At 38.7% G+C, this 19049-nt stretch overlaps 1 protein-coding gene across 3 annotated transcripts in view; it reads left to right on the forward strand.

Annotated features, from left to right (window-relative positions):
* Positions 1 to 19049, forward strand: part of SNCAIP (synuclein alpha interacting protein) — an 89547-nt gene that overhangs the window by 55283 nt on the left and 15215 nt on the right. For all 3 annotated transcript variants that reach the window (XM_068177221.1, XM_068177223.1, XM_068177222.1), the window contains 5 exons: positions 2497 to 3359; positions 5001 to 5180; positions 6751 to 6864; positions 12157 to 12282; positions 17587 to 17756. In XM_068177221.1, coding sequence (XP_068033322.1) covers positions 2497 to 3359; positions 5001 to 5180; positions 6751 to 6864; positions 12157 to 12282; positions 17587 to 17756 — 1453 coding nt within the window. The remainder of the gene's footprint in view (positions 1 to 2496; positions 3360 to 5000; positions 5181 to 6750; positions 6865 to 12156; positions 12283 to 17586; positions 17757 to 19049) is intronic.

Consider the following 19049-nt stretch of genomic DNA (forward strand, 5'->3'; position numbering starts at 1 on the left):
AAATAAAGTGACGACAAACAAAATGTTGATGCCTTTTCCTCTGTCTAGACCCTTGTGTTGAAAGCAGTGTTTTCATAAAACTCAGACAGAATTCATTTCCATACTGAGTGCTTAATAGTTCCTGTCAGAACAAAACAGCTGGGAAACATATGGTATCCATTTCCCTGTATCACTTGGAAAAAATTTCACATGTAAATAAAACCAACATAAAAGTGTAGGCCTTTGAACCTAGAATCTTATACAATACATAAATAAGTCAGTACAGTGCGTTCTTTGTATTGGCCCACTTAGTTACATGCCTTTTGATTATTTTTATTTTTATTTCTTCTTCGGAAATGTTTTCTTAAGCACTTCCAAAAGTATTAATGTAGTTTTCAGACATCCACAACTGCTAAGCCATACTAATCTTTTGCTTCAGATATTAATGTTGCACTGAAAGTGTATATATCTGTTTCCTTAGGAAGGTGTTCATGGCAAATTATGTGTTTTGACCACAAATTAGATCCCACTGATATGCAGTTAGCACATGTTATAAATCTGCTTTGTTTAAACAGTATTCTTGACTTTTAGACTGCATTAACTCTTAGTGTACATTGAGAGGGGCATAGTAACTACCTAAATGCTTTTGTGGTTTTAGTGTAGTGCTGTCCCTCAGCTGAAAATAACAAGAGAAATAACTATTTGCCAGAATGCCACTTATCACAAAGATAATCAATATTAGCAGATGGGACTATTTCTGAAGGAGTACAAATTCAGTAGGATTGAGTTCAAGTTCAGTAGGATTAAGAGTTCTGTTGACTTGTGCTCCTTCCCTTCTCTCAAGTCAGATTCCCTGGTCAAACTATCCTGCAGTGCACTGAAATAATTATCTGGAAGGTTCTGAGCTATAGGTGTAGATGTGGATGTGGATGTGGGTGTGAGTGTACACAGGTTATACATATAAGGGATGGAAAGTTTGACAGAGAAGCCCAACATAAAGAGGAGAGGTTCAGAAGGAACATCACACCTCAATAAGTAGGCTTAATTTTTAGATCAGAGAATCACAGAATTGTTTAGGTTGGCGGTATCCACTTAAGATCATCTAATTCAATGACAAGGGCAGCTAGAGCAGGTTAAGCCAGGTGTGTGTCCAGTTGAATTCTGAGTATTTCTAATGATGGAGATTTCAAAAAGTCTCTGGGCAACTATGCCAGTGTTTGACCAGCCACACAATTTAAAAAGTGTTTTCTTGTGGTCAGAAAGAATTTCTTATATTTCACTTGGTGCTGGTTGCCCCTTGTCTTGTCATGGAGAAGAGCCTTGTTACCTCTTCTTAATGATGTGATTCCTCCTGACCTTTTCCTTTCCCAAGCTGAACAGTCCAAACTCTCAGTTGGTGTTCATGAATTTCTAGTTCTTGTAAGAAAAATACATCTTCCAGAGGAAACAGTTCTTAAAAATTGAGTTGTTGTTATTGGTGCAAAAACAAATCCACTAAAAATATTTGGCTAACTCTTGTTGCCTTCTCAGGAAATCATCCCAGTTTTATGATGCCTCTCAATGCAGAGCAGAATACAAATTTATATGGTTGGACAGGACCCCTGTAAATGCCACTAGGCTATTACTCACAGAATGGGTCTGGTTGGAAGGGACCACAACAGGTTATGTGGTCCAATCTCCCTACTCAAGCAGGACCATCCCAGAGCATGTGGCATAGGATTGTGTCCAGACTGTTCTTGAATGTCTACAGTGAAGGAGGTTCCAAAACCTCTCTGGGTAACCTGTTCCAGTACTCAGTCACCTGCACAGTAAAGGAGCTCTTCCCTGTGTTTGGGTGGAACTTCCTATGCATCAGTTTCTGCCCATTGCTTCTCCTGCTAGTGCTAGGCACCACTGAGCTGAGCATGGTCCCCCCTCATGAATCCCTCCATTCAGATACTTGTGGACATTGATGAGGTCCTGCCTCAGTTGTCTCTTCTTAAGTCTGAACAGGCACAGCTCTCTCAGCCTTTCCTCATAAGAGAGATGGTCCTGTCCCTTACTAGTAACAACCTTCTGCTGGACCCACTCCAGTTGCTCCACGTCTCTCCTGTATGAGGAGCCCAGAACTGGACACAGCACTCCAGATGTGGCCTCATCTGGGCCAAGTAAAGGGTGATGAGCACCTCTAGAGCATTGCTGGCAATACTTTTCCTGATGCACCCCAGAATGCCATTGGCCTTCTTGGGCACAAGCACACATTGTTGGCTCATGGACAACTTGTGTTCTTGGTTAGAATTTGATTAGAACTAATTATTTGTAATTATTACATTATACATCCTTGAAAAAAGTTTCTTTTAGGAATGTAAGATTCTTTAGTTTTGATAGAGATGCCATTAAATCTGTTTAGATATGAATCCAGCATGTTATCATATAATTCTTGTTTCTGGTGTTTGGCCAGGTGTATCATTAAAGCATTCTATCATGACACATGTCAGGTAGCACTCACTGCTAAATCAAATTCCTTTATTTCTCTAGTTTCCAGCAGCAGCTGGAACTGTGGGGTCTCAACTCTTCTTGGAAATGCACAGAAACCAACAGGAATTGCAGATGTGTGCAATAAATTCAGACCAGTGAAGAGGGTTTCTCCATTAAAGCACCAGCCAGAAAGCTCTGAGAACAATGAAAGTGATGACCAGAAGAACCAGAAGGGAGAATACCAGAAAGGCAGTGATTCTCAGTCTGCACTTCCAAACGATGACCAGAGTCCAGGAGAAGGAGAGAGCCTTAAAAGCAAAAGCACTGAGCCTGCTGTTCTGCTTGGGGAGCTGGAGCACTATGACCTGGATATGGATGAAATTTTGGACGTGCCTTATATTAAATCAAGTCAGCAACCTGTTCCTTTTACAAAGGTAGCTCCTGAGAAAAATCTTATAAGTGTGTGTTCAGCTGTGAATGGTCTAAGTGTCAAGACCTGTCCTGCAGGGAGCACAGAGAGCTCGCCTGCTGGTGGGACGCAGTTTTGTGTGCTGTCTCCTGTGAAAGGCGCTCAGCTGAGAAAAACACAGCCCATTGTCCTTGATCAGCACAAGCATTCAGCAGAAGAATTAGAGCTTTCCCAGCCTTTAGTTAAGTGTAGCTCAGCCCATGAATCTGAAGCCCAAGGCAGGGGCTTCTTCAGCAAGACACTAGCTGATCCTCTTGCTCACAAAGCTGAGAAGACTATGCCAAACTGCCACCGGAGGACTTTCCACCTGCAGACGCCAGTGGCAGAAAGCAAGCAGCTAGAGGAGCTGAGTATGAACTGGAGCAGTGCAGGGGGCCCAGAAGAGAGGAGTGAAGAGGTGAAAAAAATTAAGAGCATCTTAAACATTGTAAAGGAAGGCCAAATATCTTTACTGGTAAGTAAAGATCATCTTTTTCATAAGAAACATAGAATAAAAGTGATCTATGATGTGGTTTATTAAGCTAGGTAAGCTGATGTTCATATATTGAACCCATTGCCCTTTTTATCTTGTAGACTCCTTAGAAATTAAGCTTATGGGCTTCCAAATGGAAAGTATTAATATTTAAATAAAATATGTAGCAAAACCAAGATACTAGGTTTATGTATGCATGGCCAAGATTGCTGTTTTATGCAGTACGCTGAAATTATAAAGAAGGCAGACATTTTAACTAATAGGATCACTTAAATATCAAATTTAAATCCTAACTGAGTTTTGCCTTTCACATTTGTGGGTCACTTGGCTCAATTATTGCTGGTTTACACTGTTGTTATGTAGAGGTTGATGATGGGAACAGAGAGGCTTCTGTTGTATTCTGATTATTATTCAGGAGTGTTTATGCTGTCTTGCTGCAGCAGCATTCTCAGGGAGGAGCTTTCTGTAAAGCCTTGTTGGCCTCTAACCCATATGAAGGTTTTTTTAGTAAATTCTAGCTCTGTGATCAGGCAGTGTCAATGACGGTTTCCAAAGTAACTGGCTGCAAGTTAGCACAATGATGCAGAGCATGTGATCACCACACAGAACAGCTGGTGAAGGCACAGTGTTTGTATAAAAACTGGTTTTGTTAGATTTTTGTTTAGCTTCTCTGTTTAGCAGTCTAGCTCAAGCACAAAGGCATGACATTAACATAGAAGCAAGGACAAAGGAAGATATTCAAAACTAGACAGAGGCAGAAGAGAATATTAGATTACTCATTAAGAAATAAAAGCAAGTTAAATTCATCCTGAAATAGAAATTGGTGGTGGGGGGGGAAAGGAGGACATCATAGGTAAGAAAATATGTATATTTTCCATATTGGTTGAAACCTCTTCATGAAGTACACTCATGGAACAATACTCTGGCAAGACTACATAACTCTAGGAACTTTGTTATTGCTACTTCTTGACTCTGTCTTCAATCTTCTGTTTTTCTTTTGGAGTTTCTCAAACCAATTGTTTTGTCTTTAAATTAGAATTGGGCAGAAATAATGTATTACATCTTAGTGGTGTTGAACTTTGAATAAATATCTCAACAGTTTTTTTCATGGAAACAAGCTATCACATAAAAGTCTTCTGTCATGTGTTTTAAATGGTGCTTAGCATAAGCTACCATTTTGTGATGAGCAAAATTAATCAGGAATGTCTTTCAGAAGTCATGAATATTTTCTCTTCAATTACTTATCAATATAATGCCAAAAAATTAAAAGGAGAGAAAACTCAAAATAGACAGAAATTATTAACGTTTGGGTATTTTTGCAGCTATCTTGTTGATTAGACTAGTGCAAGGACTTAAAGGCGCTTAATATCTTGCACTATTGCATGACAATTGCATGAGAAGGAGAGAAACTTCACAATTAATCAAGCCAGTGAACATCCCATTTCTGTCCTTATGCTAATAGTACACGGGTTCTACACAGTGAAGTGAAAAGCTCTGGATTTTGACTTGTAAAATAACATGTCTATTGGGAAACCTCCTTATGTTTGGCTTGAGTCTGGGACTGTGAGGATAAATGTATCTTTTTATCCTTAGTTGTAACCAACATATTGCTTTTTTTAACAGCCACATTTAGCAGCAGATAATCTGGATAAGATCCATGATGAATGTGACAACAATCTGTTGCATGTAGCAGCTTCAAAGGGACATGCAGAATGCCTGCAGCATCTCACTTCTTTGATGGGTGAAGACTGTTTGAATGAACGAAACATTGAGCAGCTAACTCCAGCTGGGTTAGCAATAAAGGTAATGGCCCCTTTCTCTACTGTAAGGTGACATAAAGGTCGTTTAGTTTCCTCCTGTCATGGCAGTAAGAAACGCATCCAGCAGGATGTTCTTTTTCAATCTTTATAAGTGAGGGAAAAAAACTCCTGTTGGCTGGTACTACATAAGCAAAGTAAAATGGATTACTACACAAGATGTAATATCCACTGTATAACAATGACAGAATTTTTACATTGTTATCAATGCATCAATTTTTAAATCAGTCTACTGAATCTAAAGATTATTTATATTTCAAGCAGCTTTCACTTAACTTGGATTCAGTTGTTTCTTTAGGGAGCATAACAGTTTCTTGGTTTTTTAAAAATAGCGGTATAATCTTGTAAGGCAAGTGTGAGAATAAGTTTACAAAGCATAAAAACACCTCAAGGTGAAAATTCCCAGTTGTCTAAAGCAGTTGCATCCAAGTTAAAATGTACATGTTGCTGAACAACCTTTTAAAATCTCAATAAATTTAATGTCCAAGTTTACAGGAAAACTTATAATGTAGGAAAATATGAAAATTCATGCTGTTACTACGCTAAAATAAAAGACGGTGCAGGAAGCCTGATGATTTAACCATAGTGGTTCTGATACTATAGTGAGAGTGAATGGTTAAATGTCATTCCTTTTATCCTCTAAATACCTTAAGGACAAAGAAGAGAAGGAGTAAAACACAATACAAGAGTTTCTGTTTCTTTGGAGGGGCTTATTGTTACTTGCTTCCTGGGAAAGGTTTGGAAACTGAGAAGACTGCTGGATTCCAACCTGCAGTTTTGCATATTTGAGGCATCATTTCAATGATCTAGGGCCCTAGTGCAGGTGGCAAGGCTGGGTTTTTTTATTTTTCTGGGCCAAGCCATATAATTAGAAAATTAAACTGATCCTGGTTGTACTAATGAAATGCTCCAAAATCTTGGCCTGTGTCAAACTGTATTGTTACAGTCTGCCAGTTTAAAGTCTTAGAAATTTTTTGCAATTCTTCTTTCTTGTTTATTCAAGGTAGGTATATAATATGTCTGTAAGCCAGTAAATTCTGATACTTGTCGTGTTTGTGGAAAAGAGGTGCCACACGCTGCATAGTACAACTTTATGGGAGTTAGAGTGGTATAAAGGAAGAGCAAGAAAAATAAATATCATTGTATCAATGTTGAAAACCACTCTGGAAGTAAGGCTCAAGAGCTACAAGATTTAGTTAAGCCAGATCACTTAAAGGCTCTTACAGAACTTTGCAATGACCCAGGACAAGTCTAGTTATGTAGGTCATCATTACAAATACTTGTGCTGGGGCACCCTCACTTACAGGAAGAACTCCAGCAGATTCACACTCTTTTCTGTGAATGACAAAGAATGCTCAAGTATTATTGGTAGTAAAAGAGCCAATTGTTAAATAAGCCAGCCTTTCTGCAGAAAAAGACAAAAGGTGTTATTGACTTATTCTTTAAATTCTTTAAAAAACTGGAAATTTTAAATAGTTCTGATAAGCTTTTTGCTCTTTAGTAGATGTGTTTAGAATGGAAACAGCTGGAATCGAGATTTTTTTTTTCTTGTTTAGAATGGTCAGCTGGAGTGTGTTCGGTGGATGGTGAGCGAAACAGAAGCTATTGCAGAACTCAGTTGCTCAAAAGACCACCCAAGCCTTATTCATTATGCAGGTTGTTATGGCCAGGTATGACTTTCTTTTACTTCTTCAAATAGATTACTTAGATGCTTGTACAAGAATTTGAATTAAAGTATCTCTGTCATTTTGTGGTTTTTAATTACAGGTGCTCTGAATTAGTTGAAGTATAGCAAAATCTTTCCTAACTTAACCTGTATAATTTTTTCAGCATTTTCTTGTGTTTTGTTTTATAAGGTTTGAATAATGTCAAGGAGAAGATTAGCTGGCATATTAGGTCAACAAGTAAATCCTAAGAATGTCTACAGTGATTAGCTGTCATCTAGATGACTCATAAGATACATCAGAAGAGCAACAAAATTTTGCAATTTAAGAATTCATTGTATTGGCATGAAGTATGGTGGAACTTGAACATCATCTGTCTAGCTTTAGCCACTTTAGTTGAAAACTACATACAAAAGTAAGTTGTAGATTCACAGAATACTCTGATTTGGAAGGGACCCACAAGGATCATCTAGTCCAACTCTTAAATAAATGGCATGGGGCTTGATCCCATAAGCTTGGTGTTATTAGTACCATGCTCTAGCCAGCTGAGCTAATTGTATATCAATCCTGTTTCACACCTAACTTGTCTATTAATGTAACAATGAGACAGCACTGAAGTACAGCATTCTGGTGCTTTGCTGATATCTGGAGGAACATATATGCCACTTAGTCACACTACATTCTCTTCCTACAATGTCTGCTTTCTCTTAAGTAAATCTTCCAATAACTCATCTTCAAGGGACCTTCTCTAGGATCTACTGTGAAAGAAATAGTGATCAGTTATTCTTCTCTAATCTCTTTGGCAGAGGGACCATTTTATCCCACAGTTTCTTTGACAGACATTAAAGATAAACCATGGAATCACAGAGTCATAGACTGGTTTGAATTGGGACCTTAAAGATCATCCAGTTCCAACTCCCCAGACATTGGCAGGGACACCAAACCTCACTGATTTTGTGCTAATGCTTTTTACTCGTCTTAAGAGAGAGCAAACAAGATATAACTGCTAAGACAATAATTCTTTGCTGTGTGTGGTTGTTTCATTCAATGCCATACAATTATTGTGGCATTTTTCTGCTGCTAGCTGCTTCTGTTCAAGCATGAATTTACTGTAAGGGTAGGAAAGGAGATGAGGCAGGTTTGGAAGGCTATGTAGCTGGGAGTCTACCTTTTCTCCTGCCATTTCCATAGGCACAGATAGACCCTTGTTTTCATGCTGTGCAAAGACCTCCTTTTTTCTGCACTTTCCTACTATACAGATGTTACTGGTGCAAGATAGGACCCTGCTGGATATACAGATTGCTGGTGTTAGCAAGTTTGCTTTAAACCCAACACTGAGGATAGAGAATATGTGAGCCAGATCAGAACTGGATTAGAGAAAAGAGTTCTTGTTACTGGGAATAAAATGTTTGGAAGAGAAATTTGCATGTGAACTTAAATTCATATCTTCACTTGATTAACCTGATATTTATATAAACTAAAGCCAGTGAAGTTTTGGGTTTTTTTCAGTGAGCTATGGTATCTACTGCCAGAAACAGATCTGGCACACTTTATCTAGGTTCTTTTCAAAGCAGAACGGAAGCTCTACCACTTAAGGAACACCAGCTACAGTCAGCCACCCATGAAATTTGAAAAGGTGATATATAAATTGCTGCCAAATTTTTTTAGTTAGCTGAATGCCAAACAAAGTTCATATGTAATGCCAATTATCTTTTTTTTTTATAATCCATAAACAACCTTCAAACATGAGGGAATATTGAGGCTGGAGGGGTGCCAGACTATCTTACCCAACTGTGTTAAGAAAAAAAAAAATTAAAGAAATTTTAATGCTTACTTGGCACTGTCCTAGAACCTTTAATTTATTTTACCATTACTTACACGAGAGATAATCCATGTAAACACTGGTCTTGGCAGAATTACAAGAGTAGTATTTTTACAAGGAAGACCTGTTATTGAATCCTTTTCTAAGACAGTCAGTCCAACCATTGTTTCTCCAGGCATTAGACATGCATGCCATATTTTTCTTCAAGAATTATAATTTAGAATGGGCAGTAGGAGAGAGTTCATAACAAAGTTCCTATGTTAAAGGTCATCAAACTACAGTGATGGCCTGCCTCCAAGGACATGTCAGCAACATTTTATTTTTCCAATGGGAGAGGAGACCGCATAAATTAATGTGATTGAAGAGAATAAAAGCTCAAAGTCAACCTGTGGCCTGGTCAGCATAGCTCCTAGCAAATGTTTCTTTAAGCATGAGATTATGCAAGAGAAACCATGATGGCTGTCAGGCCTTTTCACACTGGGCATAAGTAATGAGTACAGGGCATGCCAGCTGTATCTGACCCAGTTCACCATGTCACAGGAAGGTGGTGGTGCAGTCCTGAGTGCACATCGTCCTAGTCCTGACTTAGAGCTTCATGGGGCTGGAATATCTTTCCATCAGGGATGTTGTGGTATGGGCTGCATAGGTAAGAGGCAGAGGGTGGGGAATGCCAAGGGTTTGTGGTTTCTGAACTCAGGAGAATCTAGGGAGACTTTGGGCAACCAGCCTGAAGCATAACTGAGGATCTAGAAGGGATCCTGGGCACACTTTGATGGTGGTACAATTCTGGAAAGTGGGAAGGAGTATATGGCAATCAGATATGCAGATACCTAACAAAACACCTTTATTTTACACCTCAGGATATTTGCCTTCCTGTCTAATGTCATTATTACAAAGGCAATGTGTTGTTTTCACTCACTCCTACTCCTATACTGTGAAGGGATATTGGGAAGACCAGCTCATTTAATTAATATCAAGTGATGGGGCTAGGATTAGCTGTAGAGTCAGTACTCTTCAGCATGCTAAGCCTTCCTTTTGTAGGCCATGTAATAATTTAAGCGGTCCATGTTAGCTGTACTTTCTTCTCCAAAAGTCATCTGATGGAACCAAAGTCAGCATCCTGTCCCAAATTTTCCTGAAATCTTTTTGCAGAGAGATTTGAATTATTGCAGGTCTAGAATATGCCAGAGAGGTGTTAATAATGCTAGAGCATAAGCATTTGTAGGTCTTAAAAGTAATAGATATACTGAATAATTTATCAGTATTTATCAGTTCCTATTACTTCACAAAAAAGTGATAATTTTTCATTGTCTTCATCTGATGAATTCTCTTACTATCTTTCCTTTTGTTTGAATAAATTGAAGACTATAAATCTATTCCCGAAAAGATCTTTCCTGCAAATGCATATTATGAGTGTTAATAAAGTGAAATGTGGCATATTTTGATATATAATGGATTTGTTATTTGTTTTCTTGGGTTTTTTGGTCAAGGATAAATTTGTTGAAACACAAACTGTTTGAGACCTATGACATTGTGCCTGTGATCATTTAATGCACAGGTAGTCCTAAGTACAGATGACTGAATAGAGCGACCCAACCATTAGATTTCCTTGTTGATAAGATAAATTACTAGAAAGCATAATTTGCTCCATGCTGATTGTGATCATAAAATTGCAGAACATGCTTAACATTCTGGTCTCTTATACATTCCAAAGTGATATATGATTTCAAAGCTATAGTTGTCTATCAATTCTGCAAATTAGTTTTGCTAAAATGTTTTCTTTTAATTATTGAAACATAGGGGCAATTCATAGGAGTAGTATAATCCTTCTTCCTTGCTGGCCCACACCACTGGCATATTGAGAAATGCTCAAAAGTATTTTTAAAGGGATACGTGATATGTAGTCATCTCTCCATGCTGGCTGTCAGCTGTGTTGGTTACTCAGCCAAGGAGAAGTCAAAATGCCTATTCCTTCACCCTGTAATAAGAACAAAATTGCTGCTAAAGTGAAGATATAAAGAAGATAAGCATCAGACAGAACAGCCGTCTGAAGTAGTAAGCAGGGACCCAGATGCTTGAATGGACATAATCATCCTGAAGTAGGTCTAGAAGGGTCCTCTCCTTTTCATTGAGATTAAAATTTCTGTGGTACTTTTACACAAAAAATGCAGGTTTATATCCAACTTTTTTAAAATTTTCTTTCTTCATTTTTATTCTTTGTCTTTTCTACTAATTACTGTTCAGAGTCCTGTATGTGCTTTCAGTACTGTTTTATTTATGTCTGCTTTAGTTTTTCACATTTCTAATTTTGGGTGATTATGTACTTATGTGTCACTGAAGCTACTGAGGTGCTGCAGGTTAAGTCTGTGCATCAGTGTTTGCCTCAGCAACACTAGAATCCACAAAGCCCCTTTGAACTGGAGCTCTGAGTCAGTATAGCGTGATAGATATCAATGAAAGATATTAAAAAATACACATTTAAATAAAAAAGTTTTATGTTAGGAAGTAATTTAGTCTTTTCACCTTTTCAGATAGAAAAACTGAGAAAGCAGCTGTAGTCAGCTTTAATGGACCCCACTTTTTTAATGTAATCTATAGATTTATACTAGATTTTCAATATGTATCGTATTCATCATGGCAAAATGAAATTTAATCTGGAGTGACATGGGAAGTTCCTAGAGAGAAGAAATTTTTTACCAAATAAACTCACTGGGGAAAATAAGAAATCAAAAAAGCTTAGTGCACATATGTAACTCTCCATTGTTAGAAAAGAATACCCAAATAAATGTGTATTGCACCTAAACACACACAAAAAAGGTGGTGTTAAAAAAAAGTTTCTACTTCAGTTTTGGCTTCCAGACCTTCAACAACAAGTTTTTGCAGTCCAAGTCTCCCCATCCTTCCCAACATGCAGGACATACAAATGGTCCATGAGTCAATACATTGAGTTCTTAGGGTAGCTTTATTTTCTGGTTTTAGTTGTGTTGCTTCTTCTTCAGCACAACCACACAGAGATGGGGAATGATTATAGATTTCAAGAATCTAACTGCTCAGCTCTGTGATCTGAGCATAATCATATTTTAATTTTCCAGAAAGGCTTGTGATGTTTGACCAAATTTCACAACCTGATTTTCAGCTTGTGATTCTTTCTCAGGTTTTTCAGGTTATTATTTCTCAGGTTTCATCACCAACACAGAGGCTTTCACAATCTTCATGTACAATTTCTTAGAATACATTACAGTACTCATATTTTTCCTGTTATTTCTTTTAATAAAATAAAGTATTTTAGCTTTTTTCCTTGGGGGAAAAAAAGAAACCCAAAACCCCCAAAAAGACAAACCAAAGTTCCATGATGCACTAAGCCTACAAAGTTAAGAGAGAAAACAAAGAATTATTGGATAGTATTAATAAGAGATGACAGCACCAGTATTCCTTTTCATTAGTTCTTATCTTTTGTGACATTTCTTTGCCCTTAGGAGAAAATCCTTCTGTGGCTTCTTCAGTTTATGCAAGAACAAGGGATTTCGCTGGATGAAGTTGACCATGATGGAAATACTGCTGTTCACATAGCCGCTCAACATGGCTACCTAGGATGCATACAGGTAGTGTGATAGCTATAGCAGAAACCTCTAAACAAGCTTGAATAACAAAAAAAAAAAAAAAATATTAGCAATCTAAGTGGGAATAATTATTGACTCATTAAAATATATCAGAAAGAAGAACTTTAAACCAGTAGGAGTCAGACTGAATTATTGAAAAGCTCTGGGTTGCGATTCTATTCTTGAGTATGCTGTTGTAAGCCTAAACTAACTTGTATTGCAAGATGCAAGCGTGATTATATTGTTTATATTTAAACAACTAGTATGTATTCTTTTGTGTTACAAAAGGGCAGCCAGTGAAGATATGCATACTTTTCTCATTACTCTGATATTTTCCTTCTGTTTCTTTTTCCATTGAGAAAGGATAGTTGTAGCTATCCATCTCAGGGAAAGTATAGAAGATAGGTGTGTTGAACGATGTACACCTTGAATAAACCATCCTTTTCAGACTTACCATCCTGGAATGAATCTGTGCTATACAATGAAGAGTGATGCTGATTTCTGACTAATTTTCAGTGATTCATCTTGGCATCTGAAAACAATATAATTCTGTTTATAGAGGTGCTAAAAAATGGTAATTTGTCCAGCTGAGAAGGCTTACACATCTACAGTACTTACAGGAGCCAGAATTAGCCAGTTGGATACCTCTGTCCAGTGCCTGTGTTCAATGCAGACATACCAAAAAAGTCATGGAGTTGAGTTGGATGGCTGGTCACAGAGTCATTAGCCATTAAGGCTGGAAAAGCCTTTGAAGATCATCAAGTCTGACCCAAATAACTCCTTCACCATGTTCACCATTAAAGCACATGCTTTAATGCCACATCCACACCCATTTTTTTGTCCATTTCCAGGGAAAATGACTCCACCACTTCAGTGGTCTGTCTGTTCCAGTGCTTAACAACCCTTTCTGTGAAAATTTTTTTCCTAACGGCTGATCTAAACCTCTCCTGGCACAACTTGAGGCCACTTCCTCTCATCCTGTTAACTTGTGAGAAGAGGCCAATTCCTACCTGGCTATAGCCCTTATCAGGCAATTGTAGAGAGCAATGTACCCCCTCAGTGTCCTTTTCTCCAGACTAAACAACCCCAGTCCCCTCAACCTCATAGGGCTTTTTCTCCAGACCCTTTCCCAGTTCTGCTGCCCTTGTCTGGATTTGCTCCAGCACCTCAATGTCTTTCTTGTTGTAAGGGGCCCAGAACTGGTCACAGGGCTTAAGGTGTGGCCTCACCAGTGCCCAGTACAGGGGTATGGTCACTGCCCTGGTCCTGCTGGCCACACTATTATGGACACAGGCCAGGATGCCCTTGGCCTTCTTGGCTACTTGGGCACATGCTCAACCACTGTCAACCAGCACCTCTAGGTCCTTTTCTGCCAGGCGGCTTTCCAGCCACTCTGCTCCAAGCCTGTTGTGCTGCTTGGGGTGGTCCAAGTGCAGTTGAATCTCATCTAGTTGGCCTCAGCCCTTCAATCCAGTCTGTGCAGATCCCTTTGCAGAGCTTTCCTGCCCTCCAGCAGATCAACACTCCTGCCCAACCTGACATATCTGTGAATTTACTTATGATGTATTTGATCCCCTTGTCCATGTCGTTGATTACATTAAACAGGACTGGCCCCAACCCTGAGCCCTGGGGAACACCACCACTGACCAGCCACAATCTGGAGGTAAATACACTCACCACTAGCCAGTTTTTCACTCAATGAACACCATAGGCGGCCAGATTCTCTAGGAGAATACTGTGGGAAAACGTATCTAAGGCTTTACTAAAATCTAGGTAAACACATCCACAGCCTTTTCCTCATCCATTAGGTGGGTCACTTTGTCATCGAATGAGATCAGGTTGGTCAAGCAGAAGCTGCCTTTCATAAACCTATGCTATGGGTGAGATCCCCTGGTTGTCCTGTACTTGTTGCATGAGGATGGTCATGATGATCTGCTCTATGAACTTGCCTGGCACTGAGATCAGGCTGACAGGCCTGTTCTTCCCTGGAGCCTTCCTTCCTCAAACCGTTGTTATACATGGGTGCCAAGTTTGGCAACTTCACTCACTGGACCCTCCCTGGCTGGTCAGCACTTCTGGTAAATTATTGAAGGTGAAGCAACTTAACTTTGTGTTAATTGCAGATGTACCCTCTGTCCATCAAATTTGCTAGAACCATTAGTCACAGGAGTACGTTTCAGTGTTTTTGTTGTCGGCACTTTGAGCAAAAGCTGTTTGGAGGAGGAATAATAATAAAATTATTCCAGAAATTGCAGAGAGGTATTTGATAAACAAACTAGTCATTGGAGAAGAATAGATAAAAAGATACATAACTTCTTGGCAGAAAGGCAAGAAATAAAAATTAAAGTGATTAAGTCAAGCTAGGGAGGAAAACATGTCTAAGAAGGAGGAGTAATTCTCCAAGGACTCAGATATGTATCAGTAAACATGTTATTCCTGTTACCACACATGAACCAATCCACATCACTCTTCAGGCCACTGCAAATACAGAACATTTGTATTAATCCAACCCAAGAAGAAATACAGAGAGTGAATTTTCATTAGCTAACCTCTCCAGAGAGCTAAGTATATTTGTGCACACTATTATGTTGTATCTACAGCTGCAGAGGTATTATTATTATTATTGTCTATTTATATATTTGCTCACCCAGAAGACATAATGCTGTTAAAGCCAGTTTGAGAGTATTGCATAATAAAAAAAGAAAAACCGGTTGAGCTGAAAAGACTTGAAAATAAGACAGTCAAATAGATTTGGAGAACATGACCATCTCTGCATTTTCTTACTGAGGGGACATGTATTTTTTCTTAAGGACTTGAGGAATGGATCCTGTAGAAACTCATATGAGAATAAAATAAACAAGCCATCACATCCATGCTGAATCTAGTGGGTTTACTATCGTATTTACAATAGCCAATTGCTATGTTCAGTTGGAAAAAAATGGATAGAAGAAATGTTTATGGTTCATTGGTGGGGGGCACTGTTGTTGTAGAGGGTGTGCTTAGGGTTCCTATGGAGTGTGTGTTTACGGTTGCTATCTCAACAGTGCCTCATCAAGATGTGCAGTGCATTTGAAGGAGAAATGGGTATAGATTATTTTGAACAGAGTGGTGACATCTGCAGGCTGTTTTTGTGGATAAAACTAAACAAAGAAGAGACTAGCCCTGCTTTCCCTGTGAAGAACAAACCTTAATAAATGCCTTAGAATTCTAAAAATTATTTTATTTTAGGTAAATATGCAATTCAAGAAGTGCTTTTTGTTGAAGTGAGGCCATGAGAAATAAGTAATGAAAATACCTAGTGGTGATAAAAATACACAATGTCAGTAATATCACTTCACTAACACCTCACAGACTTAAGTGTAGTTGATATTTTGTGCTGTGAAACAAAATAAGCTCTGTGTCCAGTAAGATTACAGTCTAATTTAAAATAATGTATAGTGAATAATCTGGTAAGAAGAAAGAAGTGATAAAGGAAACAGAGAAACTATAGGCAGCAGCATAAAAACGGAAGAATCACAGGCTGTCAGTGATTCCCTGGCCCATTTACTCATTGTGTTTATGAGCATATGATGCTCCTATTGTGTTTCAAGCTACATGATTACTTTCTGCAAGGTCATAACTCTCCTTTGTTTTCTTTCTTGACAAATTTAGCCCAACCTATTGATATGAGATGCAGTGCAAGTGTTCGTAACTTTCCTTTCTGTACATTTTTAGCAGATCATATAGACCACCCATTCCACTTCTCTCTCAACAGATGTCGAGGTCTCTGTGTCTGCCGTTTGTGGTCAGCCAAGTGACTCCAACCCTCAGAGGTTTACCAGCTCTGCTTGGATAAGTCAACCAAGAGCTCAATCATGCAGTTTCTCTTCTGCATGTGTATACATGAAGTTAATGATGCTGCAGTTTCTAGCTGTACAGGATCACAAGTTTTCTTAGGGGCTAGTATCAATGCTTATCAAAGCATTGCTGAGAATATTTAGGTCCTATTTACCTACTCCAGTAATGCAAATAGCTCCTAACTCTGATTTTCACAAACAGACCATAAAGAGGGAAGATTTGGTCTCAAATCTTGCTTCAGTTATTAGATGTCTTGAGATCAGACAGGCAGAACTTTTTTTGCACATAGAACGCTCTTTGTTCTAGTCTCAGAATAACTCAAATGTCATGCGTACAACATGGATGGTTCTCTAGCAGCAAGCTAGGGTTCTCTGCTGGTACTGTGAGTAACACAGGGATATACATAAGAGTATAAGATCTTATTTTTATTGAAGACTAAAAGCTGACACATATATCAGTGTGTCTTAAAAAGAAAATAGTGACTAACCAAGCAAGTGCAAAGCAATGAGATTCTCTCAGTATTAAAAAGTCACAGTGACCAGATCCCCCAAAAATTCCAACTAGATTGATATAGTCATTGTACAGTTCTTTATCTGCAATAAGAAATTTGTGCCTATCTGACCTAAAGTATCTGCCCTATCTTTCATATCCAAGAATTACTTAGTTGAGGAGTCGGGACACTGAGACTTCCCTATGGAGTCTTTTAAACATTGGGATTCTGCTGTGGTAGAAAATGAAGAGTTAAACAACAAAAGGAGTGAGCAAATACTGTAGCAAAGACATTACTAAAATGAGATTCTGAGGGTGTGTTGCAATACCTTGCAGTGTGGAGATCCCAAGAAAACACCTTGTAAACTATTACAGCTCATCACTACCCACTATAAACTGGCTAGCAATGTGTTCGTGCTGCTCTGGACCTGGACGCCATCTAGAACAGATGCCCTGTGTCTTCTTTTCTAGGTCTGCCACGTTTAAAGTTATCACAATATTCTGTAATGCATAGATAGGTGCATCTGCAAAAGTTTGTTACTGTGGTGCAGGAGAGAATCAATAGATGGCCAAACAAGAGTCCTCTGTTTTCATTTGGTAGTCTCACTCACTGTATGAATGCTACAAGTGATGCTATGCTGTACAAATGAATGAACAGAAAACAAATTAATTTAGTAGAATTTCAAGGGGAGAGGAAAGAATAACATATAAAATCTAGTCTCTTTATAGCTCTTTTGAACTGCAGCTCACTCTTCTATATTACTGTTGCACCTGAGTGGTATATTTTATTGGTATGTAGTTTGAATTCAAGCTGCAAACAGATTTGTCAGTGACTGAATTTTAAAAATGACTGGCTTAGACTAATGTTTTTCAAGCATTTTATTCAGCAGTGCTTTTTCTCCAACCATTCTTGCGCTGATCAGAAGTCACAGCAGAGATTTACACTTACAGATGTCACTGTTCCCTTTTATGTTTTTACAGACATTGGTTGAATATGGAGCAAATGTCACCATGCAAAACCATGTGGGAGAGAAACCCTCTCAAAGTGCTGAACGACATGGGCACACCATGTGTTCCCGCTACTTAGTAGTTGTGGAGACATGTATGTCACTGGCCTCTCAGGTTGTCAAGCTGACTAAGCAGCTGAAGGAGTAAGTGTTTCATTGTTAGCAAGAGGGATTGATCTTAAAACAATACCCTAATTCATCTTCAGTTTATTAGCAGTGTCTATTTTCTTCTTCTTATATATGACATTTTAAAGTTGGATTTCTACCTTCTTTCTCCACTCTTCCTGATCTTGAGTATTTGTCCCTTCACCTTTAGCAGCTCCATTTTTCAGCTGTTCTTTTTGTGGCAGTTTGCTGTGGACATACATGAAGGGAGTGGCAGCTGAAAAGGGTATGTATGAAGAAATCCAGTCCCCTTTTCCTTTGCATATCTGGCAGTCACATAATCACAGATCATTGCTTCTGCTCATATAGCATGCTTTTATCTACAGGTTACAGTGCTGGGTGTTGATGTTGGGAGGAATAGTGGAGACAGTAAATGTAAGGAGAGGTTTTTTTGGTCTTGGAAAGTCACCAAAACCTACAATGGCTACTCAGGAAATATCTTCTATTCTATATTTCTTCATATGAACTGGTTTTAATATTTTGGTATGGTTTTTATTAAATATTCTGTATAGACCCTATTATTTTGAAACACAAATTATTCTAGTTGCTTGCTTTAATTGTAGATGCAGTTACTGTGGCTTAACATGTGAGTATCCTCATAAGACTCTTAGAAACCATCAGCACTGACCTGACATTGTTCCAGTATATATATGTAATTAAGATGTCAGCTATCACAGTCCATGAAAATGACTTCTGATAACCCCATGTTTCAAGGAGACCATATCTTTTTATGGTGGCAAATGTGTAGCTAATTGTATTGGGTATAAATTACAATACTCTGCTACCTCAGTGAGAACGAATGAGGGGTTTCCCTTTGCTAGACAGAACTCCCTGAAACAGACACAGCTAAGCCCTACTGGTCATTCTGTGAAAACATGCCTCAAAAAGAGCAGAAAATGCCAGAGAGGTGAAGGAAATAGAAGAGTGACAATCACAGGGAACAGCAAGGCCAGAGGAGCTGGAGGTGCACCAAGGTGGAGAAGGCACACCCCCAAATGATCCCTGGAACACCCATGGTAGAACACATACATCCCTTGAAAAAGCTGTAGCCCATGGACAAGCCCAGACTCAGTGATTTCCTGAATGGAATGTAGCCTGTCAAAGACCCACACTAGAGGAGAGGGTGGGAAGAAAGGAACAACAGAGAGAAAGTGCTACACATTAACCCTGACCTGTGCTGCATGTTGGCTTACTGAAAAGACTGGGGACAACCTGCAGCAATGACAAGAGGGCAAGAGAGGTGTCTGGAGTGAAGCCTGAGAATGGTGAAGA

Source organism: Anomalospiza imberbis, chromosome Z (assembly GCF_031753505.1).
Source record: "Anomalospiza imberbis isolate Cuckoo-Finch-1a 21T00152 chromosome Z, ASM3175350v1, whole genome shotgun sequence".
Lineage (NCBI taxonomy): Eukaryota > Metazoa > Chordata > Aves > Passeriformes > Viduidae > Anomalospiza > Anomalospiza imberbis.